General features: G+C 52.5%; 1 protein-coding gene across 3 annotated transcripts in view; it reads right to left on the bottom strand.

Annotated features, from left to right (window-relative positions):
- Positions 1-13523: 13523 nt before the first annotated feature.
- Adgrb1 (adhesion G protein-coupled receptor B1) overlaps positions 13524-16347 on the bottom strand; it is a 59298-nt gene continuing 56474 nt past the window's right edge. For all 3 annotated transcript variants that reach the window (XM_052160788.1, XM_052160789.1, XM_052160790.1), the window contains exons 27-30: positions 15495-16195; positions 14774-14809; positions 14504-14611; positions 13524-14147 (exon numbers count right to left, since the gene is read on the bottom strand). In XM_052160788.1, the coding sequence (XP_052016748.1) occupies positions 13950-14147; positions 14504-14611; positions 14774-14809; positions 15495-16195 (1043 nt within the window). In that variant the 3' untranslated portion in view covers positions 13524-13949. The remainder of the gene's footprint in view (positions 14148-14503; positions 14612-14773; positions 14810-15494; positions 16196-16347) is intronic.

Raw genomic sequence — 16347 nt, 5'->3', positions numbered from 1 at the left:
TGAGGACTGAGGAGATCGCGGTGCTGGGGTTAGAAGACAGGCCCTGGCTCCCACAGGCTACACTGGGATGATTCCAAAGGTTCCTCAACAAAGCACCTGTATGGGCAGGGAACCATGGAACCAGAGGAGATGGTCTGGAGCAGGAGTGGAGTCAAATTCTGTCCAACCCCAGAGATCTTTTCTTGAGAGGTAGAAAGTGTGACGACTCCCTCCCTGCCTTAGACCTGCACGTCCCTGTGCACAGAGTCCAGTGCCCCTCACCTTTGCCCACACCAGAAGAAGTAACATAGTTGCAGCCAGGTTAAACTTCCCCTCTTATAAGATCAGGCCCAGCAGCACATAGAATTCCTCCTTATGCAAATGAGGCAGCATCAGCAGCCTGGCCCCGCCCAATGCTGACCAATGCTGTACCTCCACCCCAATAGTTCCTATGCACCCTAAAGGTTTAATTCAACTTCCCAATAGCCCCAACGCAGTCCCAAAGGTTTAATACACCCACCCAATAGCCCCCTTTCACCCCAAAGGTTTAAAAAGCCTCCCCACTCCCCAGTTAAAAGAGCTTCTTCCTGAAGCCTATCTCCTGAGAAGTCTGTTTCTTGTTGCACTCACTCACTGCCTGAGGTCTCCATGAGCCCCAGTTGTTCTTGCCTCACTGCCCCTCTCTGGCTTTGTTGGCTGTGGTCACCGATCACTCCATAAGGGAAAGGGAGAGGATTGGGAACAAGAAGCACCCACCCATTTCCAAGAGGCAGGGGCAGAGCTGTCCCCGTGGTGAGGTGTTCCTCCCATGTGCTTTCTTCATACAGACGACGGGGTTAAAGCACACATGAATGCCTGACAGCCACTTAGAGACAGGTCAGCAGCCTCGCCATAGGAGCTGAGAGCCATCTCAGCAGATTTCGGCTCCCACGCACTTGAGACACCACAAGGAACAGAACAACGGTCAAAACAGTCATGTATGAAACATCAGAACAAACATTAGCACACCAGAAAGGGCTAAAGAGAACAGGATGAAATCCTGAGAAACTCTCCAAAACCGAAGAAACACACAAGTCCATAATCACAAGGAGAATAATATATACCAAGTAACAGAAAGCAGTGTAAAGAATGCAAGGTCTTGAAAATGGCTAGAAAGGAAGAGACTTCCCCCCCCCGCCCCCAACACACACACCCAGGAGGGGTGATGTCCACAGGGAGAGAGTACAGTGACATTTCTTAATGGTTGCCCTGGAATATGAACACTAACTTCCAAGCAGAAAGGCAAAAGCAATGGAGACAGGGATAATTATTTCAGTGTCCCTTTAGATAGGGATTTAAGGGCTATCCAAACATGCAGAAAACCAAATTGGCTGCTTCTCCCAGAATGCTGCACTAAAGCCAGCACAGGCTAAGATAGGCTGCACAAAGAATAGCTTCCAAGGTAGTAGGAGTCGGTAGAGAACAGATGTCACCTGTGCATGTATGGAGCAAACTTCAAAGGCACAAACTGTTCCTGTAATCAAGAGGTTGAGGCAGGAGGATGATCGCAAGTTTCAGGCAGCCTGAGCGACATGGCTTCCTCAAAATTAAAATGAAAAGCTACGGCAAACAAAACCCAAACCCAAACCGAAAAAACCAGCAGCAACCCTGGGAAGTATCACTGTCGCTGGGTGAGTGGTTGCTGACAGATACATGGGTGGCGTGAAGGAATAGCAGCATAGCTACTGTTGGAGCACAGCTTGACGGCACGTGACCCGATGAAGTCCGCAGAGCACGGTTGGCTCATGGTCCAACTCCTGCGTTCTCACACCAGGCTCCAGCAGGCTTGTGTGAGGCTGCATCCAACAGGAATGCCAGTGAGATCGAGTTTGAAGTAATTGGAGAAAGCATGGGGAATACATAAAGCATCGTGAGGCAGTAAGGGGATGTGATAGACTGAAACATCTCTCCTGCTAGATGCAACTGTGGTTCTCTGGACTGCTCTCACTTTTTCTCTGGTACTCCCTGACCAATTACTCAAAAACTATCTAAAACCTAGACACAGTCATCAGGCGCAGACTGATCGAGGTTCAGAAGGAGCCACCTGTTTGTGGTCCAGGAGACAGAGACGGCTCCTATAGGAAGCAAATGTCCCTCTGCTCTGTGTGTGCTTCTGTCTCATGCTCCAGTCTTGGGAAATCATGACTCGAGCAGTACCAGCACTGAAGATACAGACCTCAGAGCCAGGCGTGGGGACTAAGAGAGCAGGGGATGCCCTTCCTTTCCTGTTGTCTCTTTGCCTCCTTGGTGCCTGAACTAGATGGCCAATTGCACAGATGCCTCACAGAGCCAAGACTCTAAAGACCCAGTCTGGAAAGCCAGTTTTGCAATCCAAAATTAAATGACCTGTAGAGAATCTGGAAAGCCTCAACAACTGCAGGGGAAAGGAGAGGTGACAGATTCCAGACAGGCGAGGCAGGGTCCCGCGGGTGAATGTTCAAAGACTTTACACAAGCCTTATCACCATTGCTCTAAGATGTAATGCAGTGGACAGAAAACAGATCCACTGCCACTGAAGACTGATAAAACATGTACAGAGGGACAGGGGAAGGACAGAAGGATTGAGCAGAAAAGCAAGGACCAAACAGAGAAACAAGACAGAAAAAAATATATGTGTATATATACATATATATTATATATGTGATTATATATGAGTGTGAACAAAGAGAGCGAGGCAATGTGGTACAGCTTATTGTACTGCTTCCTCTTGCCCAAAAGTTATCAAATTGGGAACATTGGCTGGAAAGATGGATCAGAGGCTGAGAGTACCTGGTGGCTCCCTCAAGGGACCCAGGTTCGCTCCCTGGCACATGCATTCGGTTCACAATCATTTATAACTTTAGTTCTAGGGGACCCAACACCCTCTTCTGAACTCCGTAGGCACGGCACACACTTAAGCGCACAGACATACACACAGGCAAAGCACCCACACACATAAACTAAAAATAAAGGTTAATTTGCTTTGAATTTAAAAATGAAGTTATCAGAGGGTCTGTGTCGGGGTAGTGGCTCACACCTGTACTTCTAACCCTTGAGCCAGGAGGAGTGCCCTGAGACTGAGGCCAGCCTGGATTACACATTGTATTCCAGGTCAACCTAGACTAAAGGATTAGATACTGTTTCCAAACCAAAACCATCAGAGTGGATGTTAGAGAGAATGCCGAACTAGAAACTCCTAGACTTTAGTGATGAGTCCTTAAGAGTCAACACACAAAAATCACCCCCTTCCCAATGTTAGATCTCTTCACAGAATATTCTGGTCTACAGAAGACATTGCTTGGAGGAGGAAGAGGTTGGCCCTGAGCTGCGGGGAAAAAAAAATAGAAGAATGAAGTTAAGAGAGACACTGCATAGCAAGGTGGCTAGAAACAGCTAGACACAAATGCTGGTGAGGGAAGGCAGGTGACAGGGCCTCTGAGGAAGACAAACTAAATACAGCCTTGACCTTCTAGTCTAGACATTACAATCCAGAGTATTTACCTGAAGGAGGTGAAAGCCTCTGACCACCATATTGGAAAAAAGAAAAAAGAAGGATTTTAACAACAGTTTTGTTAAACTTCCTAACCAGTCTAGAAGCAATCAAGGTACCTCTCAGTGGCAGAATGGATTAACTGTGATGTGTTTGAATAGTGAGACATTGTTTGCTAAGACAGACAACCTGCTAAGTCATAGCAGCAGCTTCATATGCAGATTCTGAGGGTAAAAGAACACCAGCCTGGAACTGGGAAGATGGAGATGGTGCAGTGGGCAAGAACAAGGGGGCGGGGCTGAGCTTAAATTCAGCATTCATGTGAAAGCCAGGCATGACCATACACACACAATGGTGACTCCAGTGTTGTGGAGACAGGCTGATCCTGGAGCTCACTAGGCAAACAGTGAGCTTAGATTTAGTGGAAGCAATATAATAATAATAATGATGATGGTATAATGTGGAGAGAGGAATAGAGGAAGACACTCAGTGTCCTCCCCCGGGTCTTTATGTGCACATACTGGGGTATGTGCACCCATACACACGTGTGCACATAAACCGAACCTGCCTGCCCGAAGTGGCTGCCAGCTATGCAAGTCCAGTCGGCCTATGGAAGGCTCAGGCTAGAGGATCACTGATTCCAGGCCAGTGCAGGAAGCTTTCTGAGACCCTGACAGGGCGGAAAGAGCAAGTAGGATATGGCTCAGTGATAGGATGTCCGCCTACCACGCATGAGGCCCTGGGTTCAACCACAGTGTTACAGAATTAAGGAAAACCAGGCCAGGTTCCCAGGGCAGGGGACTTGATGGGAGAAAGAATTGGAGGTTTGGGACACTATTCTTTGTCCTGTCCATTGCTACAGTTACCCATGCCCAACTCACAGAGAAGCACACACTAGACCAAGCTCACTGAACACTCCAAATGTACAGTTTACAGTATATTTATGAATGGTGCTCTGCTACACATGAATGAAATGGCGGAACCCAAGAACCTATGGCCGCATTCATCACCATGTGCGGAGAAAGCTGTTGAGTATAGCTTTGCGTAATTTTGCTATGCGCTTGGCTATATGTATTCTTATTAAAATAACCCGCATTGAGAGCGGAAAAGAGGAAAAAGTAACAGATCGGATGCACACGGAACAACCAGATGGGTGGCTTTTAAAATATGCTTTAGTGGAAATTTTTTAGATATGGGTTAAGATATAGAGCAATATTGAAATGAGCTGGTGCTTTGATCACTGGGCCCCGGTTATGCAAGGTGCTAGTGGGAGGAGACGCTTGGGAATGGGCCATCAAATACACCACACTCTCTTTGCACTTTTCTCTATGCCTAGAACGGTCATAGAAATCTCGAAGACACCTTTAAATGGGTGCCGCACACATCAACAAAATCAAATAGCTTCTTACAGGCTTGGGCAGGATTGCAGGGGCACAAGGAAATCCTGGAGCTTCTCAAGAGTCAATAGTAGAAGTAGGTGGATGTAATCAACTCAGTCTTTAACAGCAGAGAGGCAGACTAAGGAAAGGAGGGAGGGAGGAAGGGAGGAGGGAGGGAGGGATGGGGGAGGGGAGAGAGAGATCTATAACAACTCAATAACCACTCACTGCAGGCTTGAAAGCTTATGTCCCATGAAACCAGCCTGGGACCAGTTCAGCCAGTGTCTTAGATGAAGCTCACATACAGGTAGCACCTTACACTGTTTACAGAAATGAGGCAATAGTGTCCCACTTGCAGAGTTATCAAATACAGGACTGAAACAGCAGGAAGAGTCCCTGGCCTCAGCCAGGGACCAGAGCCAGGGATTCTGAGATCCTTGTGCTATTGGGAGTGGTGTGTGTGTGAGTGTGTGTGTGAGTGTGTGAGTGTGAGTGTGTGTGTGTGCCTCTTTGACACAGCTTGGATCCTTGCATTCCTCCAAATACACAGAGCAGCCTTTGACAGGACTGCAGGGAATTTTCCACTACGACAGTGGGAATTTTCCATATGTCTTTTGCAGTCACTGAATGGTTGAGCAGATACAAAAAAAAAAAAAAAATCCCAAAAGATTATGAAAAAAAAAAAAGCAGCAGGAAAGAGTCTCCTGTTTAACTAGTCACTTCCGCTACCAGAGAGGAACACAGGCTGTATCTTTAGTAGCTGGGTGCCCTTCATGTCAATTCCCTCCCACATCTTGCACCTGTATGAAGTGACAGACCCCACAGGCAGAGGGCTCCATCCCCCAGGATGCCCAGCTGTAGACAGTCCTCTGGGACTTCTGAGCACCTGGGTCCCGTCCCCCATCTCTGGCTTGTAGCCTCTTCTTAGGTGCAGTGCTTACTTGGAAGTCTCTTGACCTCTGTCCTTTAGGAGTTTCATGGGGATGACAGTATGTAGGCATGGCTAGCTAGTGAATCATCAACCAGAGACACAGAGGATGACTAGCCTTCCATAAGCCAAGAAGAGAGGCCTCAGGGGAAGCCAGACCCACCCACACCTTGATCTTGAACCACAGCCTCTGCAAAACACCCATCCCAAATAATTGTTTGGCCACCAGTGGTCAATTTAACCTTCACAGTTTGTCCTTTTTCCCTTCCTGGATGTTTCAGGAGACTGGCAGTCTCCACTTCCTAGTCCTGCCAGTGGGCTTCCCTGTGAGCGGCCCTTCCTCAGGCTGTGGAAGAGTTCCCAGCTAGCAATCTTCTCATTAGCCTATCAAGGATGCTCATCACCTCCCAAGACTCCCAAGTCCTGGGAGCCAAGTGTGTGTGTGTGTGTGTGTGTGTGTGTGTGTGTGTGTAAAACAAAGACAGGAACCGGATCTTAATACATCACAGTATAGATTTGAGCCCTCAAACTGACCATCCTGACTTCCTGGATGTGGCCGCACTCTCCTCTGGGCTGAGAAAAATGCGTATTGAATAGTCATGAGAATGGTTGGTCACATCTTATGCAACAGAGCATTTGTCATACAGACCACATTCTACTGGCATGACGTTAAATCAGGACTCACAAGTGGGGGCGTACGCCTCCGATCCTAGCACTTGAGAGGGGTGACAGGATGACCTAGAGGTCTAGCCTAGCCTGGGGTACCTAAGAAGAAACACCCTGTCAGAAAAAAAAAAGAAAAAAAGAAAAAGAAATTGTAAATTAACAGATTTGTTTTCAAAAACCTACAGTTTAGAACTCTTACACCGTGCATAAAAGAACTTGTCTACCCAAGGACGTACTCTTGATAAAATTAGAAGAATAATTACAACCGAATGATAAAAATAACGTGTACGGAAACCTGTAGGATGGGACGCCAGTGACACGCCGAGAGGAGCTGGTGGCCTAAGATGCTTATATTAGGCACTAAGAGAGGCTGACAGCTCATGTGGGGGGATCCAACTTGAGCTGGCTGTGTGCATTCACTACCTCGCTCAGGCAAAGAAGGAAGTGACAAGGGAGGATTAGCACAGGGACCCAGAGGGCACACAGCTGCCTCCTAAGCAAGGTGACCCAGAGAGAGCACAGTTCCCATGTGGCATGGGGTTGACAAGAGGGGCAGACATGTCAGCAGTTCTGAGAGTAACAAGAAGCTATTATGTGCCCTGCCAGGCAATGTCACCGGGGTGATGTCACATGATAAATCATCACATGAAGACATCACATGAAATAATAATTGACTCTATTTTTTTGAAAAGCTCCCCCCCCAAGTGTGGGTTGGGGGACAGCCTTGGGTGAAGGGTCCGGTGGGGACTCTAGGATGGGTGGCCAGGAGGGGTCTGAAACCAGTAGAAGCAGGAAGTGGGGCAGCCGGAGTGCTGGGACGTGTGTGGCTTTGGGACAGTGAGTAAGGTCTCCTACCTGTCCCCGTGCTGAGCCACCTTGGGCCAGTCCATGAAAAGCCCGGGACCAGATCAGCACCGGTCTTAGCTCTCGCTTGGGTGTCAGCCTGGAAATGGGAATTGTGTTACACATGACAGGAGACCTGCTGTGGGGACCGAAGAGTAGAGGCTCAGTGTCTGCCTGCACCCCACCGGCTTAACTCCACCTTTGGCTGGGCATCCCCACCCACCCTCTTCCTTAGTTTCCTCTTCTACAAAGTAGACCAATGGTAAGTGTCCTCCCCTCAGAATGCTGGAAGCACTTACAAACATCTGCCCTTACCATCCGTCTGGTTAGCTCAGCACAAGATGACAGACACAGGAAGACTAAGGTCTTCATTGACCCTTGAGAGTCTCCACCAGGAGCCACTGTTGGGATGTACCTGAGTGTCCTGTGCTCCAGGGTCCCTCTCAGTCACTGTGCTGTCAAGAGCTTCCTTTGAGCACATCTTTCTGTGTGCTTGGTTCAAGGTCCATGTCTTGAGAATCAGCCTGATAGGAGGCATTTAGTGCGTTTAGGTAGACCAGGCTGAGCGAGGAGGGGTGGGGCCAGGCCATGCCAGGCCACAGAGAGGGAGGTCTTAGCAAAGTCTGGGCTGGGTGCTTTGTGGCAGATGTAGGTAGACTGAGAGAAAGCCATGGCATATGAAGAAAGAGTCATGCCCCTTAGGTTGATTCACTCTCCCCTACTCACCCCTGCCCAATTCACCCTCCCCTACTCACCCCTGCCCAATTCACCCTCCCCTACTCACCCCTGCCCAATTCACTCACCCTTGCTCACCCCTGCCCAATTTACTCACCCTTATCTACTCCTGCCCAATTTACTCACCCTTATCTACTCCTGCCCAATTCACCCTCCCCTACTCACCCCTGACCAATTCACCCTCCCCTACTCACCCCTGCCCAATTTACTCACCCTTATCTACTCCTGCCCAATTTACTCACCCTTATCTACTCCTGCCCAATTCACTCTCCCCTACTCACCCCTGCCCATGTCCACCCTCCCTTTCTCCCATTCTGGTCTTTGTCCATTGGGAGTTAATTTTGTTCTATGGAGAGTCCAGCAGAGGAGCCGCTGAGGGAATCCTTGAACCTCAGCAGGCCGTGGGGTGCACCAGCGCTGTGCAGGGCAGGTAGAGTGGCAGGTACTAGCCAGTGAGGAGCGGCCCCAGCTCCATGCTCACTGTGAACTCAGTAAAGCTTAGCCACCGGGTCCTCCTGGCTTGCAGCTCCATACTTCTTCCAGGAGCTCCAGGGAGGGAGAGAACAGGAGAATGTTAATGGGGTGGCTGCCTCTAGCCTCCCCCATCCTTGAGTGAAGTACATATGGCGTTCCCAGGAAGCCATAAGGAACCCAGCAACACCTCCTCTGCTTGAGGACAGCTGTGTGTCACTGTCCCGCCCCATGTCAGCCTCCTTACACCCATCTGGTCCCATTTCCTAGTGAATCCACAGTGGAGGTGAGGGGAAACTCCTGAACCCCCATGACACGTGTGTGAGCTCACACAATGTCCACTGAAATGGGGCGACTGATTGCCCTAAGAGTCCAGACTACTAAGTCCACAACTCCAGCTAGAGGCTTCTAAAATCCCCCAACTGCCCTTGCAAACACCCGGAGTCAAGAGCAGACTGTTTTAATGCATTGCCCAGTAAGCAACGGGCACCCTGTGTAAACCAGAGTCCCAGGTCCCTGAGTTACACAGACTCTGGGGGAGACTCAGGGTGCAGGGAGGGAAGGTTCTGGAATCCACGTCAGCGCTGATGAGCTTGCGTGCTGTCTTCCGCTTTGCCTAGACCTTATTTGGAGGTGCTTCCTCTGCGTGGGGTGCCGGCTGGCACATTTGCTAGCTGCTCAGAGTTCCTCCTGCCTGGTTATTTTTAGGCTCTGACAAAGGGGAACCAAGAAGCTCTGTGTTAAAAATCTGGGGATCTGGGGAGTCCTTAGGGAGTGGTGGCCCCAGGAGGGGACCTTAGACCCAGAGGGGGAATGTGAGACACAGTCAAGAGTAGAGTTGACCTTGTCTGGTCATCCCTGGGTGGCCAGCGAGGCAGGAGAGACCACCCCTCTCAGGGTTGCTCTGCGTACACCCAGCTCAGACCCCTATGCGCAGGTACTCTGAAGTCAAGTCTGAGATGCTTCTGCCTGGACGCCCCAGGAGGCTGGTTCCTTAGGACGAAGGCACTAGAAAGATCAGAGGACTGAGCAAATCAGGACCAAGAACTTCACATCTAAGAGGATTACCTGGCCACCTCTGCCCATGCAAAACGCCAAGTGGGGTGCTTGAGCCTGGGTGGGAGGGACAGGGGACAGTTTCTGGGTTCTCTGTGTGATTCATCAGCTGCCCCATAGCCTCATGGGCATTTAGGAAGCCACAGGGAACTGGCATCTCTTCAGCCCTCATCCTCCAACACGGCCCCCACTTCCCAAGGCCATCACAGAGAGGTGAGGGTAGGCCGAAGAAGGGAAATTCCATCTAGCAGAAGATTCTGGAACAAGTCCTAGAGCCAGTGTCGTTTTGTGTATTTGCCCCCATTTGGGACCAGCCCAGGGGAAGCAGGGCTCAGGGAGGAGAATGGGATGAAGGAGAAAACCAAAGGGTAGAATTTTCTTGGGCAACAGGAACCCTCATGTGACGGAGCACAAGGCGGACAGGTTAGATGTGAAGGACTTGCTCGTAGTAAGTCTTTTAGCCACATTGGGGCCAGGAAGTGGAAGAGAGGTCACTGTAACGCTTTGCCACAGAGGTTTCCAGCTTGCCTAGAGGCAAGGCATTATGGGAAGGACTAGAGTGCCTCTAAGGCCCCTCTCGTCAGCGTTTGCATTAGTCACAGGTGGGAATGAGCAGGCAGAAGCAGGTGAGGAGGGGCATCCTCCGGATTGTAGGGGTGTGGGTGTTGATAAGAGCACAGTACTCTCTGGCAGCTGCTCCAGTTGGCTGCACCCCAGTTGACGCAGAAACTCATTGTCCTCATGTGTCCTTCTTCCTTCACATTCCCCAGTCCATAAGAGCCAGGAGCCAGTGAACTGTAAGACCCAGGTTCTAATCCCATCAGCACCACTACCGTCCACAGAGCTACTGCTGTCTTCAGCACCACCAGGACAAATGTCAGTCACAATTGTGACCACCACCAACCCCCTCACTAGCATCATTACCACGACCACGTGACTATTTGTTGATATTTCACTATTCTGTTATCAGCCTTACCAGTGTCACCATCATCTCCATCACCATTGTCACCATCCTCACCAGCCTCACCACTGCTACATCGCCTCAGTGACATCATCACCACTACCATTGTGACATCACCATTGTTATCATCATTAACCTCACTACATCATTGTCACCATCATTACTGTCACCATCCCTGACACCATCATCACTATCACAGTCACCATCATCACACTCATCACTAGTAAAATCTCCAGTTCTGTGTCTATAGATTTTCAGACTTTTGCCACCAGGTTTACCCGTCCCTAGCACTGATCCAGTCATAATGGTGACTACCATCATTCCAAGTAGGCAAGGTAGTTCTAATGATGGCAGGTGGAGGGTGGCAGAGAGTACTCTCAGGTTCACTTGTGGCAGGCTGCTAAAAAGGGTGACCTGGGTACTGAGAGGCTAGGACAGCCAAGACACACAAGGAGGGTCCAGGAAGATCTCTCTAGAGGCCCAGCCATCTGAGGCTCCAAAGGAAAAAAGTGCGTTGTGGTGGTGGTAGCGGTAGCTAAGGATGGCGTTGGTGCCCTCAGGAAAGACACCCATTGGAGGAACTTCCAGGAACTGGTGCCAGGAGACTTGAGTTGCAGGGGAAGCCCTTCCTGCCTCATAGCATACCAGCAACATCCTCCATTCACCCCGAGTCTGGATCCTCACTAGAGACAGTGTGATGGTTTGTCTGTGCTCGGCCCAGGGAGTGGCACTATTAGAGGGTGTGGCCCTGTTGGAGTAGGTGTGTCACTGTGGATGTGAACTACCCTCATCCTAGCTGCCTGGAAGTCATTATTCTGCTAGCAACCTTCAGATGAAGATGCAGAATTCTCAGCTCCTCCTGCACCCTGCCTGCCTGGACGCTGCCATGTTCCTGACTTGATAATGGACTGAACCTCTGAACCTGTAAGCCTGCCCCAGTTAAATGTTGTCTTTATAAGAGTTGCCATGGTCGTGGTGTCTGTTCACAGCAGCAAAACCCTGACTAAGACAGATGGAATCCTGACCCAGCTTGCCAGGCGTTAGGAGCACAGCACTCCAAAAAGCTGAGGCAGAGCAAAGAGAACTGAAAGAGACCCATTGAAAGGCTCCCATGCCCACAAGGGTTCTGGGCCAAGGCAGACTCAGTACGGACTCCGCTTTGGAATGCGCGTGGAGACTGCTGGAGTGGGGCCTGCCGGAACAAGGCTTGGGGCGCTGGCAGATGACGTAGAGCCTTTCCTGGCCAGCTTCCTATGCCAAAAGTAGACAGCAATTTCCGTTATGAGTCTCTCTAGGAGGAGGAAGAGGAGCCAGGAGTCCTCCAGAGGGGGTTGGCGGGGAGAGCTGCCTCTGGACACACGCTGCATTTTGACAGAGCTTTGATTCCAGCAGTTGAGCCTCTCCCTTCTTGTGTTGCTTTGTGTTTTGTTGCAGGTGGTGAGGACAGACAGGGACAGGGAGGTGACAGAGATGGCGATGGCTATTTGGTCACTGCATGAGGACAGTGTTGAGCAGGGTTCAGCCCTCCAGACCCAGACCCACATTCACATGCTGCCTGCCTAGGCAGTGTGCTAGGACCTCAGGGCTTTCTCTACCTGCACCAATTGGCCCTCTTAGCGTCTTTCATTCTATAATAGCTAGGGGGTGAAGAGGAGACTCCGGCCACTCTACTCATAGGAAGCTCTCCAGTCCCGGAAGGTAGGGCCGTTGTGCACAGACTGCAGTGCATCATGATAGTGATATGTCACATGACCTTCGGGAGGCGCTGTGATAGGGCGTAGAAGCCTTCCATTGCAGGACGCATGCACCGACGCATGCACGGTTCACATTAGCCATGGCATGGTCTAGGCTGGGACTTATTTTGTTGCCAAATCTCACAGAAGCATTGGTGGGATTTTCGCTTTGTTGTTTGTGGTCTGTAGCGAGGGTCTATGCTGGGCTCTACATGCCCTTCACTGACCATCTGTGGACTTGTCCCTCTTCACTTACCATTCACCACCCGTGTTTGTGCATCCAGGGGTGTGCATGGCCACCACAGTTACCTGAGCTCACTGTGGTCATTATACCAACAAGCGCTATCCCTATCCTGTCTCTGCCGCTAAAAAGGATGCTGGGGAGGGGCCGCCATGTCAAAGACACAGTGAAGGAATGAAAGGAGGAAACAAAAGGAGCCTGTATGGGGCTGTAGTCCTTTTCTAGCTCTTAGCGCTTTGTTGGGGGTCCTGGGGGGCTCCCCGTGTCCCTCAGGGCCAACGGTCTGCATCTGGATTCCAGTTCACATTGAGGTCTGAAGGGTTCTGTCTGCAGAGGTCCAGGTTTGTGCAGCCCCAGGGTTCTGGAAAGGAGGGACCTCCTAGCTGCCCAGCCAGACTCCTTGAATGGCTTAGGCCGCCCCCTGCTGGAAGCTCTGGGAAATGCAAGGACACTGAAGCTGGGATGGCATCTGCTTAATTTGTGAGGTGATCTGACCATGTTCACCAAGTTCACACCACTGGCAGGACCACCTTGGACTGGGGACAGGACAAAGGGAGTCAATACTGGGCCCTACCAAAGAGTGGAGCAGGCCTATCCAAGATGGACTCGGGGAGCTGCAGGTGGAAGGGGCCCAGAACCCAGCTGCAACCCATCTCTCGTTTCTTTCTTTCACTATTTCAAGTTGTTTTAAAATTGCTACCTGTTTAAAATTGTTAACTCTGTCCTTCCCAGATGACTAGGAGTCAAATTAAGCCCAGCCTCAGAGGACCATATGGAGGGCAGGCACCAGGGCAGGGCAAGACAGGAGTTGCCTACCTACCACTGAAGCCAGGCTGCTACCAAAAAAAAGAAGAAGAAAAAAATATTACAAAGCTGGGTTTTTAATTCTTTTTATTGAAGAAAAGAAAAGGAGAGAAAAAATAGATTCCCCACCCCGCTTCTTCCCAGAGTGGTCTCAGTCCTGTCCTGGGGCTGGGTCAGAACCGTGCTCTCTGCCTGGGTCTGGGAGGGGCCCAGGGTCCTGGAAGGGAGTGGGGGGGTCTGGCTGCTTCCCAAGGGGTAGGGGTGTCTAAAAATCGGAGCCAGGCTGGTGGGCCGCAGGCAGTCATCTGCAGTGGTGGCTGAGGTGGGCATCCTGGGGACGCTGGCCGCACCAGGCCTGTCCGTGTCCACAGCCGCTCGCCTGCCTGCCCGGGTTTGCCCAAGGAGGGCAGAGTCTGAGGCACCATCTGGCCTCTGGATCCCTGTGCCCGCCGGCCATGCCACCTCCTGTCCTGTGTCTGGCTCTGGTCCCAGCACCGCGGGCCCTCTGCCTGGCCGCCTCTGAGCGCCCTGAGGCCGGGGCTGGACCCGGCCCGCCACCGCGAGCGCATCTGTGCCCGTCCTATGGCGGAGCGGGCTGAGCAGCATCCCACCTCCTGGCCCGGTGTGGGGCCACGGCCCGCCCGCTCAGACCTCGGTCTGGAGGTCAATGATGTCCTGGCCAACCAGCGGGATGGTGGCACCCGCCTTCTCCCACTCCACACTCCGCAGCTCCAGCGGAGAAGGGGGCAGTGGCTCCAGGTCCTTCTTCACCCAGGCGGGTGTCCCGTGGGGCTTGCGGAGGCTCTCCCAGGTCCTCTTGTTGGGAGTCTGCTGCTTCTCTGCCTACTCAAGGCCAGCGGTGTAGACAGGGTAGTGGCGAATGGGGGTGATGTCATGGGGGAGGAGGAAGAAGAGAGAGAAGGCTCTTAGGAAGGGATTCCCAGAGAGGGCAGCAACCCACGCCTCCCTCCCGCAGCCCGCGTCCTGCAGTAGCTGCAGTTCCCATGATGCACCGTGGGGAAGGACAGTCTGGAACCCGGCAGACAGAGCCAGGCTCGGGATCCTGCTGCCCTGGCCTTTGCACGTCTGAGAAGGGAGAGCTGGCACAGGGAAAGGCCAACCAAAGAATCCAGGGGATGGGGCTGTGAAGAGAGCGGACAGACGCCCTTGGTGGCTGGAGCACAGCCCATGCTTCTGACCTTGCTTTCTATGCCTGGCACCTCCTTCTCCTTCTCAGACGCATGCTGCAGCTTCCGGTTCAGGTCCTGGAACATGTCCTGGTGTCGCTTCCGTGTGTGCATGATCTTCTGTGGGTTGGGGCCACAAGTCCTGAGCCAGGATGGGCATCCACAGCCACCCCTTTGTCCCGCCTGTCGGTGGCCCCTGGCTTGCGCCCCTCCCCCATTCCCATTTGCTGAAATGGCCCTGGTGCCCAGCCTGTTTGTCCGGAGAGAGGCTCCTGCACTTACCTCAAAGTCCAGCTCTGCATACCGTGATTTCCGCCGCTGCAGGAAAAAGGGGTTGTATGCATGGGCAACGTGCTCCCTAAATCACAAATCCTAGATCACAAGTCCAGGCCCTCTGGCCTGACAAGTGGGGAGACGCCACCCTGCCTTCAGGGGACATGCTGAGGGTGCACCAAGTACCCAGGTTGCCTATTCCCTAGGGGCCAGGCCCAGCTCTGGGTTGGAGGGGCTGCTGAGACTCAAGGGAAGCCCTTGAGCATGGGGAAATGAGGATGGGGTCTCTGTGAGCAGTGCAGACTCCCACCACTCTATAGGCCTGTTTGCCCTTGCTCTCCCTCTGCAGCGCCGAGCTCAGCCAGGCCATGCAGGTCACATGGTTGGACCCCCAACAGTGAACTCAGTGCTGGCTACACCTAAAGGCTAGAAGGCTAGATGGTGGCACATCCTAGTGTGGGGCAGGGGCTCCCTAAGGGTGGCATCCTGTCCTCTGCCCCTTGTCCTGAAGGCTGAAGAAGGTGCAGGGGAAGTACACGCATGACTAACCACAGACTGTTGTGTGCCACCAACTATGAAATGGTCTGGATTGCAAAAGGATCCTGCCCCTGGGCCAGCCTTACCCACTTCTGACATACCCAGAGCCTACAGGGCAGGGAAGTACCAGGCCTTGGCTGGGGGTGGGGGGTTCCACCCATCTCTGCCTCAGCAGAGTCCAAACCATCCTCACCTCCAGGGAGCTCACAGACAAGGTGGCCACATTCTCATTCTTGGTCCCAGCACCTGAACTGGGTCCCGGGTGGGCCGTAGGCTCCCCCGTGTCCCCCAGGTTGGGAGGTGCAGGCTCCAGGGTAGGTGGTGGGGGTATGGGCTGTTGGGGTGGAGGGGGTGGTGGAGGGGGTGGTGGTGGGGGCTGGACAGGGGGCACCTCAGGGGGGGCACCACCTGGGGGCTCACGGGTAGGTGGGCTTCGGGTAGGGAAGCTGGCTTCAGGCGCCATGCTAAGGTGGATGAGGCGGGTTTGGGGCATCTGGTCAATGTTGATGCTGTATTTGGGTTCCTCCTTGGGCTTGGGCCGGAGTGTGGCTGTGGCCGTGGGCAGGATCACGTAGCTCGTGTCCAGAGCCTTCTCCTGGGCCCGGCTCAGCTCGGAGTCCAGTTTCTTAAAGATGTCCCCATCGCCGATAAAAGAGGACTTGGGGGCCTTGTCCTTTTTGAGGGTGAGTGAGTGGTTAGGGAAGTCAGGCAGTGGCCCGCCGGGGTAGCGGGGTGAGCCGTGCAGGTGCAGCTTGGACACATTCGCTGGCAGGCTGTTGAAGGTGGGGGGTGGGCCCTTGGCCAGTTTCATCTTCTCTTCTTCGGGCAGCGATGGTCGCTTGAAGGTTCCTGTGATGGTTGCTGTGCGGCACGCTGCGATGTCTTTGTTCAGCACTAGTGAGGAGGTCGGAAAAGACAGCAGAGAGGACAAGGGGTCAGGGCGGTCAGGACGGTCTGCAGCAGCAGCAGGGCCTCACCAGCCAGCACTGCCACCACCTGGGCTCTACCCACAGCAGCCCCGACATCCACTCCAGACTCATGGGACA

Source organism: Apodemus sylvaticus, chromosome 17 (assembly GCF_947179515.1).
Source record: "Apodemus sylvaticus chromosome 17, mApoSyl1.1, whole genome shotgun sequence".
NCBI classification, from domain to species: domain Eukaryota; kingdom Metazoa; phylum Chordata; class Mammalia; order Rodentia; family Muridae; genus Apodemus; species Apodemus sylvaticus.
The sequence above is the reverse complement of the archived record's forward strand: the minus strand, read 5'-3'. Positions and strand labels throughout refer to the sequence as shown.